Source organism: Gobio gobio, assembly GCF_949357685.1.
Source record: "Gobio gobio genome assembly, chromosome: 1".
Lineage (NCBI taxonomy): Eukaryota > Metazoa > Chordata > Actinopteri > Cypriniformes > Gobionidae > Gobio > Gobio gobio.
In genome coordinates, this window is record NC_137097.1 from 59,448,012 (window position 1) to 59,462,807 (window position 14,796).

The 14,796-nt window shown below is 37.5% G+C and overlaps 1 protein-coding gene across 9 annotated transcripts in view; it reads right to left on the reverse strand.

Moving 5' to 3' along the window:
• The window catches only part of sdk1a (sidekick cell adhesion molecule 1a), a 405,563-nt gene that overhangs the window by 124,806 nt on the left and 265,961 nt on the right, over positions 1-14,796 (reverse strand). For 8 of the 9 annotated variants that reach the window (XM_079824232.1, XM_079824230.1, XM_079824228.1 and 5 more), the window contains exons 6-7: positions 715-826; positions 76-266 (exon numbers count right to left, since the gene is read on the reverse strand). In XM_079824232.1, coding sequence (XP_079680358.1) covers positions 76-266; positions 715-826 — 303 coding nt within the window. The remainder of the gene's footprint in view (positions 1-75; positions 267-714; positions 827-14,796) is intronic. The other variant, XM_079824233.1, reaches the window with a different exon arrangement.

Below are 14,796 nucleotides of genomic sequence, written 5' to 3' on the forward strand. Positions count from 1 at the left end.
CTCTGCAGACGTACAGCTGTGAAAGCATTGTATCGGAGAGAAGAAATGGAGCTTTTATTGGACAAGGTGCTTTACCTGTGATAGTGAGGAAGGCTCTAGCCTCCGCCGGCTTCACACTGCTGTCCAAAAGCGAGGCTTCACACACGTACATGCCCACATCGGCACTGGTTGGGTTGATGATGGTCAAGCGTCGGCCGAAGGAGCCCACACCGCTGGCCACTTCCACGCCGTTTCTTCGCCACACCAAATTGAGCTTCTCAACCGGACTGTGGAGTGCAAAACAGTGCAAAAACCTTAACTACTTAGGAGTATGTACGTTTTTATCAAAATTGTGACTAGTAAAAGCAAAAGTAGGACCATTTTTTATGGTATGGTATGGTATATCTTTTTTTTTTTTTTTTTTAAGAAATTAATTATATTATATTCAGCAAGTGCACATTTAACTGATCAAAAGTTACTGTAAAGGCATTTATAATGTTACAAAATCAAAATGCTTTTGAACTTTCTATATATTAAAGAATCCTGAAAAAAATCATTGAAATCATCAAAACATGTTCAATGCACTGTAAGTGTTACATTAGCAACTATTATAATAATGGCCTTGAAATGAAGGTTAAATGATGAAGACTGTCTGAATATTGATGGTTGTGAACCCATCAGAGGTAAATGAGTATTGCTGCTGGGAACAGTGCGTGTCCATATAGCCATACTCACCGTGCATTAGCTACACACTCCAGCGTGGCCTCACTGACTCCGGCCACCACCGTAGTGTTTCGGGGTGGGATTACAATCACTGGAGCCACAGGGTCCGCCGGGGCCTCTGAATCTAACCAGGCGAGAAGGTTAAAAAAAAGAGACAGAACTTTAGATCTGTATCTGTCTCTACAATAACGATCCCTTCTGGAAAGAAAAAAAAAAAACAGTTTAAACCAGCCTAAGGTGGTTTGCTGGTCTTTGAGCCTGGCCAAGTGGATTTAGCTGGTTTGAATGGTCCAAAAGTTCCTCAAACCCCAAGCCTATCAAAACAAACCGTTTGACTGGGCAGGTTTAAGAAGTTTTTTTTTTCTATCAGCAAGGATCTAAAATGTATTTGAGTTTAAATGAATGATCAGTTATGACCCCAATATGAAGTTAATAATATAAAACAACAGATTTCACTTTGTGGTATTCCACTCAGAAAAAGACAAAAGACAGAGTTCAGCTCTTTATGTTTTATTCTTGCCTGACACAGAATGTTTTGAATAATTAATCTTTTGGCAGTGGTCCTGTAACACGCTCCAAACGGTGGGATTCCTCCCCACCCCCTTCTCCGGCTGTTATACGAAATCATTCTTGCATATGCTTTTTACATTTTTTAAATAACCCAAGTACATCTTCCGTCTAATAGTGAAAAATTAAATACTGCCTATCGAATCGGCTTCATTCTTTCCAGAGGAAAATTAGAGAATATCTAAAATATTGAAATCTTATGATAATGAGGATTTAAATAACTAAGTCGAATGCTAGAATCAAGCCTTTGATGTCGAATTTGACGAAATGCATGAAGGAGCTTCTGAAGTCAAAAATTGGAACTTGTCAGTAACTTCATGCGATACAGTAGAAGTCCTAAAAGGGACGGGCGCTCCAATTACAGATAGCATCTGATGTGACTTATTAAATATGTCAAGGAGCGTGCAGAGGTCATAAGCACATATTCAGAATGGAGGGAACCAAATGTAATAGTTTAATTGAAAAATTGGCCGAGCTTTAATCTGAATATTGTCAGTGACCTTTAATATTCACAAAAAGAATATTAAAGGTCACTGCTAAAGATTGCATTTCGCTTTATGATTTATGTTTGTACTTTGGGCTACAATTCTAGCAAATATTATAATATTGCAGGGTTGAAGTATTTCCTGACAGAAAAGACAAACTTCTCTATGCTACATAATGGACCATGTGGACTAAACCAAATGTTTCAATGAGAAGGAAACATCGGTAAATGCCTTAAAGTTCCTTAGAATCCTCACAAATCACAGATGTAATGCTAATTTAAGCTAAATCTCAAATGCACTGTAAATAGGAATGCGTTTTTTTATAACTAAGTCTCCAGCGGGCTTTCGTGTTGCAGCCGAGACTGAAACAGATTGCGTGGGGCACATGGACCTCCCTCCCTCCCTCCCTCCCTCTGTATTTGCAGATGGGGCAACTCTTTGCATTACATTAAGATATTATTGGAAGACTCATATTTGATTTTGGAGTGGCAAGAGTGTAAATCCTGCAGTGTTATCATATGTGAGGCATGAAGCGTGTTTCAGGGAATCCTCCGGTTGCCTACTTCTGCTTCAATGGATAAGTTGCCTCACCTGTGGCCATGGGAGGCAATAATATGACTAAATTCATCAGGGATGTGGTAAACAGCCCAATTCCCTTCTTTTTACCCCATGATCACCACTGGACAAATGAGCCAGACATCAGTTTCTATTTTAAAGAGCTTTGGTTTCTTCAACTTCATCCTTTATATGTAAATTATATTCACTTTATGAATATTAGTTAGATTATCTCATTGTCTGTGTATCTTGGGCTGCTGAATCTGTTGTTTGAATAGCTAGTCATGGGTTTGAGTCAAAGTAATACTTTGTGTTATTACAGTAGCAATGATTTTGTCATACAATGGCACATTAAAGGAATAATTCACCTAAATATTACAATTCTGTCTAAATTATGACATAATTTAAATGTTTGAGTGAACCACCCCTTTAAGTTGAATATGGGATGTGTATATTATAAAAATTTGACCACGATCTGCAAGTCTTGACATTCATTATGAATTCTTAAAACTGCTTGTAAATTATTATATCCCATGTAAATCAATTACTTTCCATGAACACCACAAGTCTGATTGTTGTTATCCACAGAGCTGTAAACGCCATTGAAGAGATTTCATACGAGAACAGAGCTGTGTTAAGATGGCACTAATGGTTTCACAGACTTGTACTTTTATTTTAGTTGGTGGATAAAAACAAGATAAAACAAGATAAAAACAAATGTTCTCCACTGGTGTGGGTTTGAACTTCGTTTTCTGAGATATCTTACCATGTGATCCACGGTACTTCTTGTTCACTGTCCGGCAGCAAAGGCAAAAAACAAGAGGCCAAAACAGTGAATTTACAGTATGGATATACTGTATACGCACAGTGTAATTCACACAAGTAAGGAATGTCATGGCATCAAAAAACGCTGACTGGTAAACAGGAATGTTGTTCCAGGATCTAGGAACATTTCCTACTTGTGTAAATAATATTAAGCTTATGCATGGATGTTTCTTCAACTAAGGGCAATTTTGGCCCTATATGGCACACTTTTTTTTCACAACAATCCCCACCACATTGTCATTTCCACCACATCTTAAATGATGTAATGAATTTCATTATTAGTCATGATGTCATACTTTTTTGCTGTTTGTTGTTTCTATAAAAAAAGTTAGTTTACTTCTTTACCAAAGAGACAACAGTGAAAAATACATGTTGCGTGAAGAAAACAAAGAAAAATCAAGGTAAATATCCTAATATATTATTATAAAATAAATATCCTAATATATTACATTAAAAAAACAGACTTATAATAACAGTAATTCCTTATTTACTATAATGAATGCATATATAATGATAATAATAATAGTAAAATATAATATATAATTATAAAATATTAATATAATGATTTTTATTATAATGTAGTTAATAAATAATATACTTCAACAAATGTTGATATTACTACACAAAGCACATTATTTAGATATACATAATTTTCATACTATAAATATTGAAATGGTTGTTTTTTTTCACTTGTTGCTTAGATTATTATGGTTTTAAATGTAATTATTAATTAGATAAATGTAACAATTCATATTTTTATAATCCATTCATATGTTAAAGGGATAGTTCACCCAAATATATCAAATTAGCTCATGATTTACTCACCCTCAAGTCATCCTAGGTGTTTATGACATTATTCTTTCAGACGAATAAAATCTGAGTTATATTACAAAAGTCCTGGCTAATCCAAGCTTTATAATGACAGTATTGTTGCTCTGTTTTTGAAGTCCATAAAAAATGCATCTGTCCATCAAATAACATGCTCCACGCGGCTCTGGGAGGTTAATAAAGACCTTCTGAAGCGAATCGATGCGTTTGTGTAAGAAAAATAAGTTGTGTAAGCATTCTGAATTGCGAGAAGACACTTTCAACCCTTTTCCACGGAAGGCGATCGGCTGGAACTTTACTTTATAAAGTTTTAAATATGGATATTTTTCTTACACAAACGCATCGATTCGCTTCAGAAGGCCTTTATTAACACCCCAGAGCTATGTGGAGCAGTTATTTGACGGACAGATGCATTTTTTATGGACTTCAAAAACAGAGCAACTATTAATGCTATAATAATGCTTGGATTAGCCTGGACTTTTGTAATATAACTCAGATTTTATTCGTCTGAAAGAAGAATGTCATATACACCTAGGATGACTTGAGGGTGAGTAAATCATGGGATAATATTCATTTTTGGGTGAACTATCCCTTTAAGCCTGAAAATCTGGCTTTGGGATAAGTGTAAAATAATAAAGTCTTTATATAAAAGTTATTTGCAGAGTAGCAAAATAAAATAATAAATTAAATAAAAAAAGGTAGTCAGTTTTATTGTGACCTTTATATAATAAACAGAAATTTTAGTTAAAATCTACTCCAGGAACATGTGGCCAAAGTTGAAGAAACACCCATATTCGGTATGGACAAACTATGCAATTACTGAAATGTGAAAATGAGATCATAATAAATTCAAAACAAGATTTAAAAAGGTTCACAGTGCACTATGACAACCTATATGTGTTTCTATATTTGGGCCTGTTTTTACAGCAGCACAGCAACCCTGAGACGCAAATAGAGATAATGTACAAGTACATGACCTACAGTTAATTGCAGTTGAGATGTGGAGGAACATGCCAAAACAGCCTTTTCAAGGATGGAGAGAATTGGGCAGAGACGATAAATAGCCGAAGAGGGGTGAAGACGTCCTTGTTTTCCTCCTCTAAATCTGTCGCCGCCTTAATTTACACAATGCCTAATGAATTCCTATGAAGCGTGAAAAAGGTGATCTGATACCACACTCCACACACACACACACACACACACACAAAACGAAAGAAAGAAAGGAGAACAGCTGGCAGATTGACAGGCAAAAAACGACACTAGCTATAAAATATTCAGTGATTCAGGGACTGGGGAAACTTCAAGGCACATGTAGGAGTTTCTTCAGAAGGTATTGTCACACAAACAGGGCCAGAAGAGCGAGCCGGGCGTCCACGAAACAAAAAAAATATGTGCATTTGTAGATAATGCCTATGAGACAAATATATGCTTTGTTGTCGCACGGCAAGTTTAGCATGGATGACGGACGTAGCGTGCCAGCGTAAAAGATGGAGGCAAAAAGCAGTGATCCGCCAGCATGCTGAGGACAGATGTGTGATTTCAAGCAGGGCTCGTGCCTCTGAACGACCGCCACCTGGGAATAGGAGGTCGGATTGACATCAGGAACCCGAGGGTCTATAAAATGAACCAGCTCTGCCATCAGACGGGAGGCTTATTCTCATGCTTGTTCCATAATTTATACTCTATGGGGGTATTTTTCTTTATAAATATTACAAATAACGGAAGACAACATTTCGAATTCGGTCGTGCCCTGTGACAGATGCAGCCCCAAAAAAAGAAACATTCTCAAACAATAGCAACGGAGTCGGCTGATTCTGTCGCTCTGACCTCATCCACACCTCACGCTGACAGCTGATGTGCGACTTCTGATTTTAAGAGCTGTTTCCAGCCTCCTAGTTCTGTGTTAAGGTGAACTGCTGGCAGGTGTTAGCTGGTGAATAAAGACAGAGCTGCAGCTATTCCAGTGCTTGTCAATTGCGCACGGTGGGGTTTGGTTCCTCGTGGGCTTGTTCTGCTTGTGTTCTGTCACTTGTTTTCCCAGGTAAGGAGGGGGTGATGGGACCACTCCGCTGGCCCGGGTTGTCCCTGAGGCCCTGCAGGCAGAAGCTGGCTCTCAGGTCCTATTTAGACAGACTCCGCATAAATGGATTTGAACAGGATTGGTGTCTCAGACTGCTTTGTGTGTGTGAGGGCTTGATCCATATTCATTGTTGGTTTGTCTGGCATCCCTTCACAGGCAGACCCTGCTGTGGCCTTCACTCCCTCTTTCTCACATCTAACCCCTCAGGCAACATGCTAACTCATTGTGGTCTGTCAAAATGGGATGAACTCCCTGAGGATTAATGGGAAAAAATAAAATGTACTCATTTTCATGTAGTTACAAACACAGGTAACACTTTACAATAAGGTCTCATTTGTTAACATTAGTATTAACTAACATGAACTAAATATGAGCAGATTTGTTACAGTATTTATTAATCTAAGTTAATGTTAGTTAATAAAAATCTGCTGTTCATTCATTGTTCTTGTTATTTCACAGTGCATTAACTAATGTTAACAAATTCAACATTTGATTAATGTATTAGTAAATGCTGTAGCAGTGCAGTTCATTATTAGTTAATATTATCTAATGAAACCTTACATAGTTCTTTTTTCTTTAGTTTTCTTATTTTTTTCATAATAAAGACTTTATTACACACTCAAGCTCCAAAAAGGACGAACACCTTCACAAATTTAATCCGTATGGCTTAATTGCTATAATGCTCGAAATAAGTCACTTACTGAACAAACTATGTCTGTCTTTAAATAAAAAAGTCAATATATTCTGGAACCGGTGCTTTTGTAGTTGGGAGAAGATCATTTGGATGCAAAATATCTTGGCAGAATATTTTAGAATACGGTCACAATCATTGCGCTCCCATTTTAATCCACTCCATCTATTTGACGCGTATGAGCATGCCGAGACTCGTTCATTGAAGTCTGCAAAGTTAAATATAGACTCATTTGCTGTCATTTGCTGTTTGTGGAAATAGGGGAGAGCGGGGCACAACCTAACGCTTTTTGACTCTCTCAGTTTGTGTAAATCCACTTGGGGTTCAGAGTATTTATTTTTTCCCACATTAATTTCCCACATGTCTACTACAATTATGTGGTTTTGTTTCATTAATACAGTATCTACTTTTTTCTTGATTTACCCCAAAAGAATGGAAGTGAAATGTGACAACATGCCCTGTAGGTGAGGGGCACGATGTAACATGACCAAATGACAGCTTAAAATGTTATCTGATATACTCAAAAAATATCCTAGACAACCTAATATATTTTGCCAATAAAATACAATTATTCACTTTTTTAAATAAAATAATGCCATTTTTTAATCATTAAAATTTATCAAATTTTTGAGTTTGACAACACATCGCTAAATAGGCTACAGCTAGCATAGTTAAAAACATAATAATAATGAATAATTTCTGAACATTGACTCAGTCATTATTCACAGTTTTTTCATGGTTTCTCAAAAGAATTCATAAAAGTATAGAATATAATGGCATATTTCTAATAGGGGCTCATTGTAACGCAGTGTTACAACGCACCCCATCTTCGCAACTGAGATTTAAACCCTTCTAGTGCTAAGGTAAAATAAATGTTCAGTGATATCTTCCAAAGATTTTTTTAATTTTGGCGCAATTTTTTTCTCTAAATAATGTTGATATGGCAACTAGTAAATACACTAAGTTTCGTCATCCTGGCATGTGTGGAAAGTTTTAAACCATGCGTGTTACAACTAACCCCGCGTTAGGTTGTGCCCCGCGCTCCACTTATTTACATTTAAAAGTCAACAACCGTAAGATGTAAGTTGTAAGCTGAGCAAAACACATTTCAAACGCATTAAACAACACCTGCATCTGATAGTAGGGCAAGCCATTATGATTTAGTTTGATGCGCTCAATATAAAGCACGTCTCATGTTTAAGACAGCTTGGATCAGGCACTTATCTGGCAGCAGCTCACTGTGTCCTTCGTTATTTTTCAGATGTGTCATCAAAGTATATCGATATAAATGATATTGTCCCCTCAAGGGGGAAAGTTTGAAATTATGTTCCTCCCAGAAGTTCCTCCCAGAAGTTCTGCATGTGCATTGGTTAAAACAACACTATATTTATGCAGTACACAGGCGTACCAAACCGAAAGACCTGCACCGAACAATTTCAGTACAAATACATGTATCATTACACCCCAAGCCACTAATGAATGTAAGTGTGATATAAATGCTGTATAAACAAACATGATTCCTGTCTTGTGTTCCCCTTGTCTTGTTTGCCATGTTGTGTAGTCCTTTTGTAGTTCTTGTTGATTAGTTCCCGATTGTTCCCAGGTGCCTTGTTTGCCTATCACCCCCTTGGGTATATATACCTCAGTGTTTCTCATGTTCTTTGTCTGGTGTTTTCCTTCTATGGATGCTACGTGTGCACGCATGCTGTCAATTTTGTTTGCCTTCCTTGACCATGTCTGGATTTATCAGTTTTGCCTGGATTTACTTTCATTATGTTTGTTTGAATAAATGTTTGCTGCATCTGGATCCTATTCTCGTTCCTCTGAAACTCCCACCGTTACACAAAACAGCCATAGAATTGCCTTGATTAACCCCTAGGAGTTTGAGCTGTTTTGGGGCCCTTTAGAAGTTTTGACATGCTCTGACATTTGTGAATTTTTCAGTTGCTAATAAACACATTAATGGCAAAAGTGTACTTACACTGTATTCAGCACAAACTGGGCTACCATAATATGTAAGCAACATGTATGTACATGCTTGTATTTTTGAGAGAAAATGTTTATCAGAGGTGGACAGTAACTAAGTACATTTACTTGAGTACTTTACTTAAGTACACTTTACTTTTATCTGTACTTTACTTGAGTATTATTTTTTCGGGAAACTTTGACTTTAACTTCACTACATTTGAAAGACAAATATCGTACTTTTTACTCCACTACATTTCTATCAAGGTCCTCAAAGTCGAAAGTCGTTTCTGTAGCAACTTTGAAATTCAGTCGAGGATTTTTTTCTTCTTTAAAAGTTTTTTTTTTTTTTGCAAACAGCCTATCAGTAATCACTCTTGTATAGGGTCAGGTGAAGTTTCCCAACATTTTTTGGGAAAATGGATGAAGACGGTTCCTCTGCGCAGTGTGTGCACCCATGGCCATACTTAAAAAGTATGTTTCAGTTTTCCGAAAAGATTAAAGATTAGTTTAGTTGGCATATACTTGATGCATGTCTCATAAAATTTTCACAAATGTAAACTGTGGCGAACAGCGAGGCAGAGGGACCGTGAGGGCGGGACGAGGCGGCGCTCATCAGAGAGAGGCCTGGTCCTCTCTCGTCCCTCACTGTCGTCGCTCCTCCTTTATACTCCCTCACTCCTCCGCAAGGGCCGAGATCGCTGCGGCTCGCAGCTGGCGCTCATCCTCCCTGATGAGCGCCGCCTTGTCCCGCCCTCACGGTCCCTCGGCCTCGCTGCTCGCCACATAAACGTCTGGGAGAAAGAGAAGAGTAAACAGTGGGAGAACATCGGATGTGTATCAGTGTATTGGATCCGTGCATTTGGCCTTAAAGTGACAGCAGTTTTGTAAAGAGCTTTGTAACTTTTATATACAAGTATTTAAATTAGTTTAAGGTAGTCGTATGCTAGCATGTCGGATGGAGCATCACTGACTGGCTTAAACCACCATGGTGGCATAATGTGTATTTATACAATGCAACAATAATAAAATAATGCATTGACATAAAAAAGGGGAAATTTACTTTTGATACTGAAGTACTTTTAAAAACAAATACTTCTGTACTTTTACTTAAGTAAAAACCTGTTTTTAGAACTTTCACTTGTAATGGAGTAATATTTGACTAGTAGTACTTTTACTTTAACTCAAGTACTAGAGTTGTGTACTTTGTCCACCTCTGATGTTTATGCATGGTTTTTGAGAAAACAAAAAAATGTGTTTTAAAATTAAGGCCTCAAAACACACAATAGATCTGTGTCCACAAGACTTTTGAATAATGGGTGTTGGTACCAAGAGTTTTTGCTTCAAACTGATGTGAGAATCATTGAGCCTACTCATTCACATAAAACAATACACTGACTTAAAATTTGTAAGACATGTTTTTCTTCACAAAGTCTGTATGCGAGGAGGCGTGATATCTAATGGATAATGATGAGTTTCACCTGAGAGGACAAAAGAACATAATAGCCCGCATTATGACCTGCATAATAAATTAGCTTAATTCAGGTGTGTGACTGAGAGCAACAGGACATATGTTATATATTATTATGTTATACTTATTTAGTAAATGCATCTTTAACAATGTTTAAATATTTAGACTAGAAACAAGACAAGTATTTTTTTTAACTATTTTTGTGTTTTTGAAAGTAGTCTCATGCTAAAAAGTGTAATAATAAATAATCAAAATTAAGATACAATTTATACAAAACGAAATTCACTGTAAAGAAAGAAATTCACTTTCTACAAAACAAAAAAAATCACTTTCTACAAAACAAAACTCCAGAAAAAGCCAGAAAACAAAAAAAGTGGAAAAGGAAAAAAAAAAGACTAAACTGAAAAGAAACAAACTGAAGATAAACTAAAATAACAGAAGAATGGAGCAATTAAAGATTCAAAACTATAATAAGCCTGAAAAGAATGATTTGTTCAGGACTCACTTGATGGAACAATCTGGTTTAGAAATACACTGCCGTTTTTCATCAGTAAGATTTGTAATGTTTTTAGAAGAAGTCTCTTCTGCTCACTAAGGCTGCATTTACTGTATACTATTAAAAAAAAACTGTGAAATAGATTCTATTTAAAATAAATGCTGTTCTTTTGAACTTTCTATTCATCAAAGAATCCAAAAAAAAATTAAAAATTAAACATTGATAATAATCATAAATGTTTTGTGAGCGGCAAATCATCAGAATGATTTCTGAAGGATCATTGAAGACTGGAGTAGTGATGCTGCTAATTCAGCTTTGCATCACAGAAATAAATTACACAAAATTCACAATATTACTGTTTTTTTAAAAAAATATATGTTTAATAAAATAAATGCAGCCCTGGTGAGCATAAAAAACTTCTTCTAAAAAACATAAAAAAATCGTACCAATCAAAAACTTTTGAGTGGCAGGGTATATAAGTGATCAAACTTTTTAGAATTTTCATTTTGGGGTGAACTATCCCTTTAAAGAGCTGTTTCTCCTTGTAGCTGGCACTAAAAACGCTGCAAGCTTTGATAAAAACAATATCAATGCAAGCTTCTGAGCCAGTCACACCTGCAAACAGCCATGGAATCCGGAGGTAGATGTTCTTAATGCGACAGATTTGCCAAATCTGTTTTCTCTGCCAAACAAGGATCTGCCTGTTAGAACGTTAGAGGTTGCAAAAGATGAGAGTGAACGTGCAGGACTGGGATATATATCCAAGCTCCCACTCATCATGGTTTACACTGTTCTAAAGTGACCCCCCCTTAAATCTAAGAGCTGGTGTGGAGTTTTAAAAAAAATGGACTTTGTTATCAACTCTCTGAAATTGTGTTCAGGTAGCACAAGTCAGGTGTGGGATGTGGCATAATTAGCCCGAGCGAAAAACCTGCTATCTTCGAGTCTCACATTTCAGACATGCACTTTTATTGTTTACCCCAACTGGGAGACAGAACTTCAAAGTAATGGACCTGAAAGTATGCTCTGACTAGAAACACCTCAGCCTCTTTCTGAGTTTAACATGGCAAAAGAATATTTGATCATTATTTGGCAGACTGCATAACACCGTCAGTGTTTTTGACAACATCTGCTCAAACTTTTACAGTAACAACCATTATATTTTGCCATCAGGAAAACAAAAACAAAACACAATTTTTTTCATGCAACTTGCGCTCAGCATTTATTATTATGCAAGCTATTTATTATTTGAAAATATGCCCAATATCAAAACATACAGATAAACTATAACCAGTGTGGACATTTTGTGAATAGCAAAAATGAGATGTTATTCAACCATTTAGACTATCTCTGCAGCGTTGATAACTTTGTAGTAAAGAAGAGAAAGTTTATTTCCCTGGGGTCAAATGAAACACTTTCATCTTAGAAAAGCACACCCCGTTCACTGAGCTATCAAAGGAGCTGCCAATCAACAGGCTTCCCCTGGGCATTCAATATGAATTGGACAAACCTGCAAATGGGCAATAAGTCCCAGGTTTGGTGTGACCTACACAGAAGACTTTTATTAAATAAATTATAGGGATATTCTATTTTTGTGTTTCTTTCTTTTACTTTAATGGATCTATATTGCCAAGCAGACCCCACTCACATTTGAGATTCTAGTGTGACAGACGAGGTGTAAAAAGCTAGATGCGTTGTTAAGGCTTTTGTCGCCCACGTACGGTACTGCATGAGCTCCGGCCAGAAAATAATAGATTGAGTGCGGATAACTCTTTAAAAATGCAGACCCTCAAATAGCTTTCGTTTCAGTCACAGAGCCACGGGGTTTCTGCCATCTCTGATGGCTCTCGAGCTGCTTAGCATTCTCTCCCCGCAAGCTCATCTTATCGATTGACACTTGCATTTCTTTGTAATGCAGACGGCTGAACAATAAATACAGCCATACACGATCCAGGCTGTTTGGATCTTATTCTGGGTCCAAAATATACCCATCAAAGCAAGTGATCCCACCCCATGTGACCCACAGTTCAGACAGGTGAGTGATTTCCCACTTCCAAGTGAAAGAGTGGTGGAAAAAAAATAAGGACGATGGATCCCGGAAAGTCAGCTCTGAAGTTGACACAAGGTGACCTTTTCAGTTCTCCACGTCAATCAAGATGAAAGACAACCAGAAATCTGGTGCTAAACTTTAAAGAAGCTTGGTATTTCACCTGGAAGAAGGGCATGACCAGGTGTCTCGAGACGGTGCGGAGCGAGCTAACACGCACAACACTCTGGAGGACCAAGACGGACAGATTTTTATATTTCTTAGTAACTAAAACCCACAGCTTCACTATTAGTAGAGAGACCCTGCCAAGTAGAATTAACTCACACACGTTCGTGTGACAGACAGACAGACCAGCACTTCCACTTTCCATGCTGATCCCAGCATGCAAAACAGACCTCATGCTAGGGACCAGCATTGCTGGAGAAATAAGATGTTTAGGCCCTTGTCAAATTTTGAAGGGCCATCAATGGAGGAAGGTGCTTTTGCCTGCAGAGTGTCTAGTTTGGGCATCTACCAGCAGGGGCTGACAATGACATGCTAACCAGCCAAACCGTGACCCCTTGGGCTTTTCACCAGGCAGAATGGTCTAAGCGAGCAGCTCGGGGCAGTGCAGCAGACAGAGCGAGAAGACACCAGTGATACGCAGCAGGACGATCGTTTCTGGCGTGTCTCAAAAAGTAATTCACTTCATTAGAGCACTCGATCTGAGAGAGAGTGAACTCGCCAGGTGTAAATAAGCATCTAATGAGATAGTAAAATAATTCCCAGTCACTGAGCACATTAATAAAAGCAGGTGAGGACACCCTATTCCAATTAATGATTTAATTATGCTGTTGCAGTGGGAACGTATGACACCGCTGGGGTCAGGAATACTAGTTTAAAGCCCTGCAGAAATAAAGCGTATATCTCCTCTCTGATCAAAGGCTATAGCTGAAGTAAAAGTGCCTTCTTATCTTCTTACTTCAGACTTTTGCCGAATAAATGTTTTGAATTGGCAGCTGGCCCCATCAAATTAATGTGTGCTTGTCCATTTATCCAGAGAGTGGACTTGTAATTCAAAATGTGCGAGAATGTCTGTGAAATAATGAGGACACCAACTGCTTTTGCACAAATTAATTAGTGTACAGCGATGCGTATGAACAACAGAGTGCAAGATTCAGGTTATAAAAACAGCCTGAACCGTTTCAAATAAATGCCTGTCCAGTAATCATCCAGAGAATAGACTTCTCCTTCAATGATTCAGATGGGCCGGCAGCGTGCACAGCTGTAGCTCAAAAGCGTTTTCCCCCTTTCTTTTCCCTCATCTCATTAATATCTCATTCCTCTTATGCCCAGACTGGGTATTCTAACATCTGTGGCTCAAATAAGTATAAATAAATCACACATCTTTCAAGGTGCAACAGCAAAAAACAGTCATTCTATTACACATACAGTCGAGTCCAAGCAATAAAAGGCATCATAAATTATATGTTCGGATTAACAATTTAAGATAAAATGTATTTTTATGTCCCTCTTTTGCTGTAATGACACCAGCACTTGAGCTGAATGAACTTGATCAAATCTGATGATCATGTGATCCAAAGAGTATCTTGAGCTTCAATCCTGATTTCTTTCAAAAATCTTAAAACATTATTCCCAGGTTTAAATAATACTTAATAAATAAATAAATTCCACATTTTCAATACCCTCCCAATTCAGTACACATCATGATACAGACATCACTATTTAATATGATGCATCACAATATTGTAATTGAATTGCACTGAATGCATGAGTTTCCAGGGAGAGATTAAGGGCCAGATTTATTAAACAGGGCAAATTAGCACAAGACCACAATCCCATAAAAGTGCAGATGGGAGTGGAAAGTTCTGCGGGTAATCTACTGACAATGCGCAAATTAAAGACCACAGACACAGCAGCTCATTTCCATTATGACCAACGCAATCTATCAAGAGCAGCACAAAGCACAGGGTCGCAAACAAATAATAATCAGATGCGGGTAATCTACTAACAACAAAGGCACAGCAAATTAAAAATACTGTGGCTTGGAAAACGATATGTTTGGATAACGTCTTCCTCTGCCA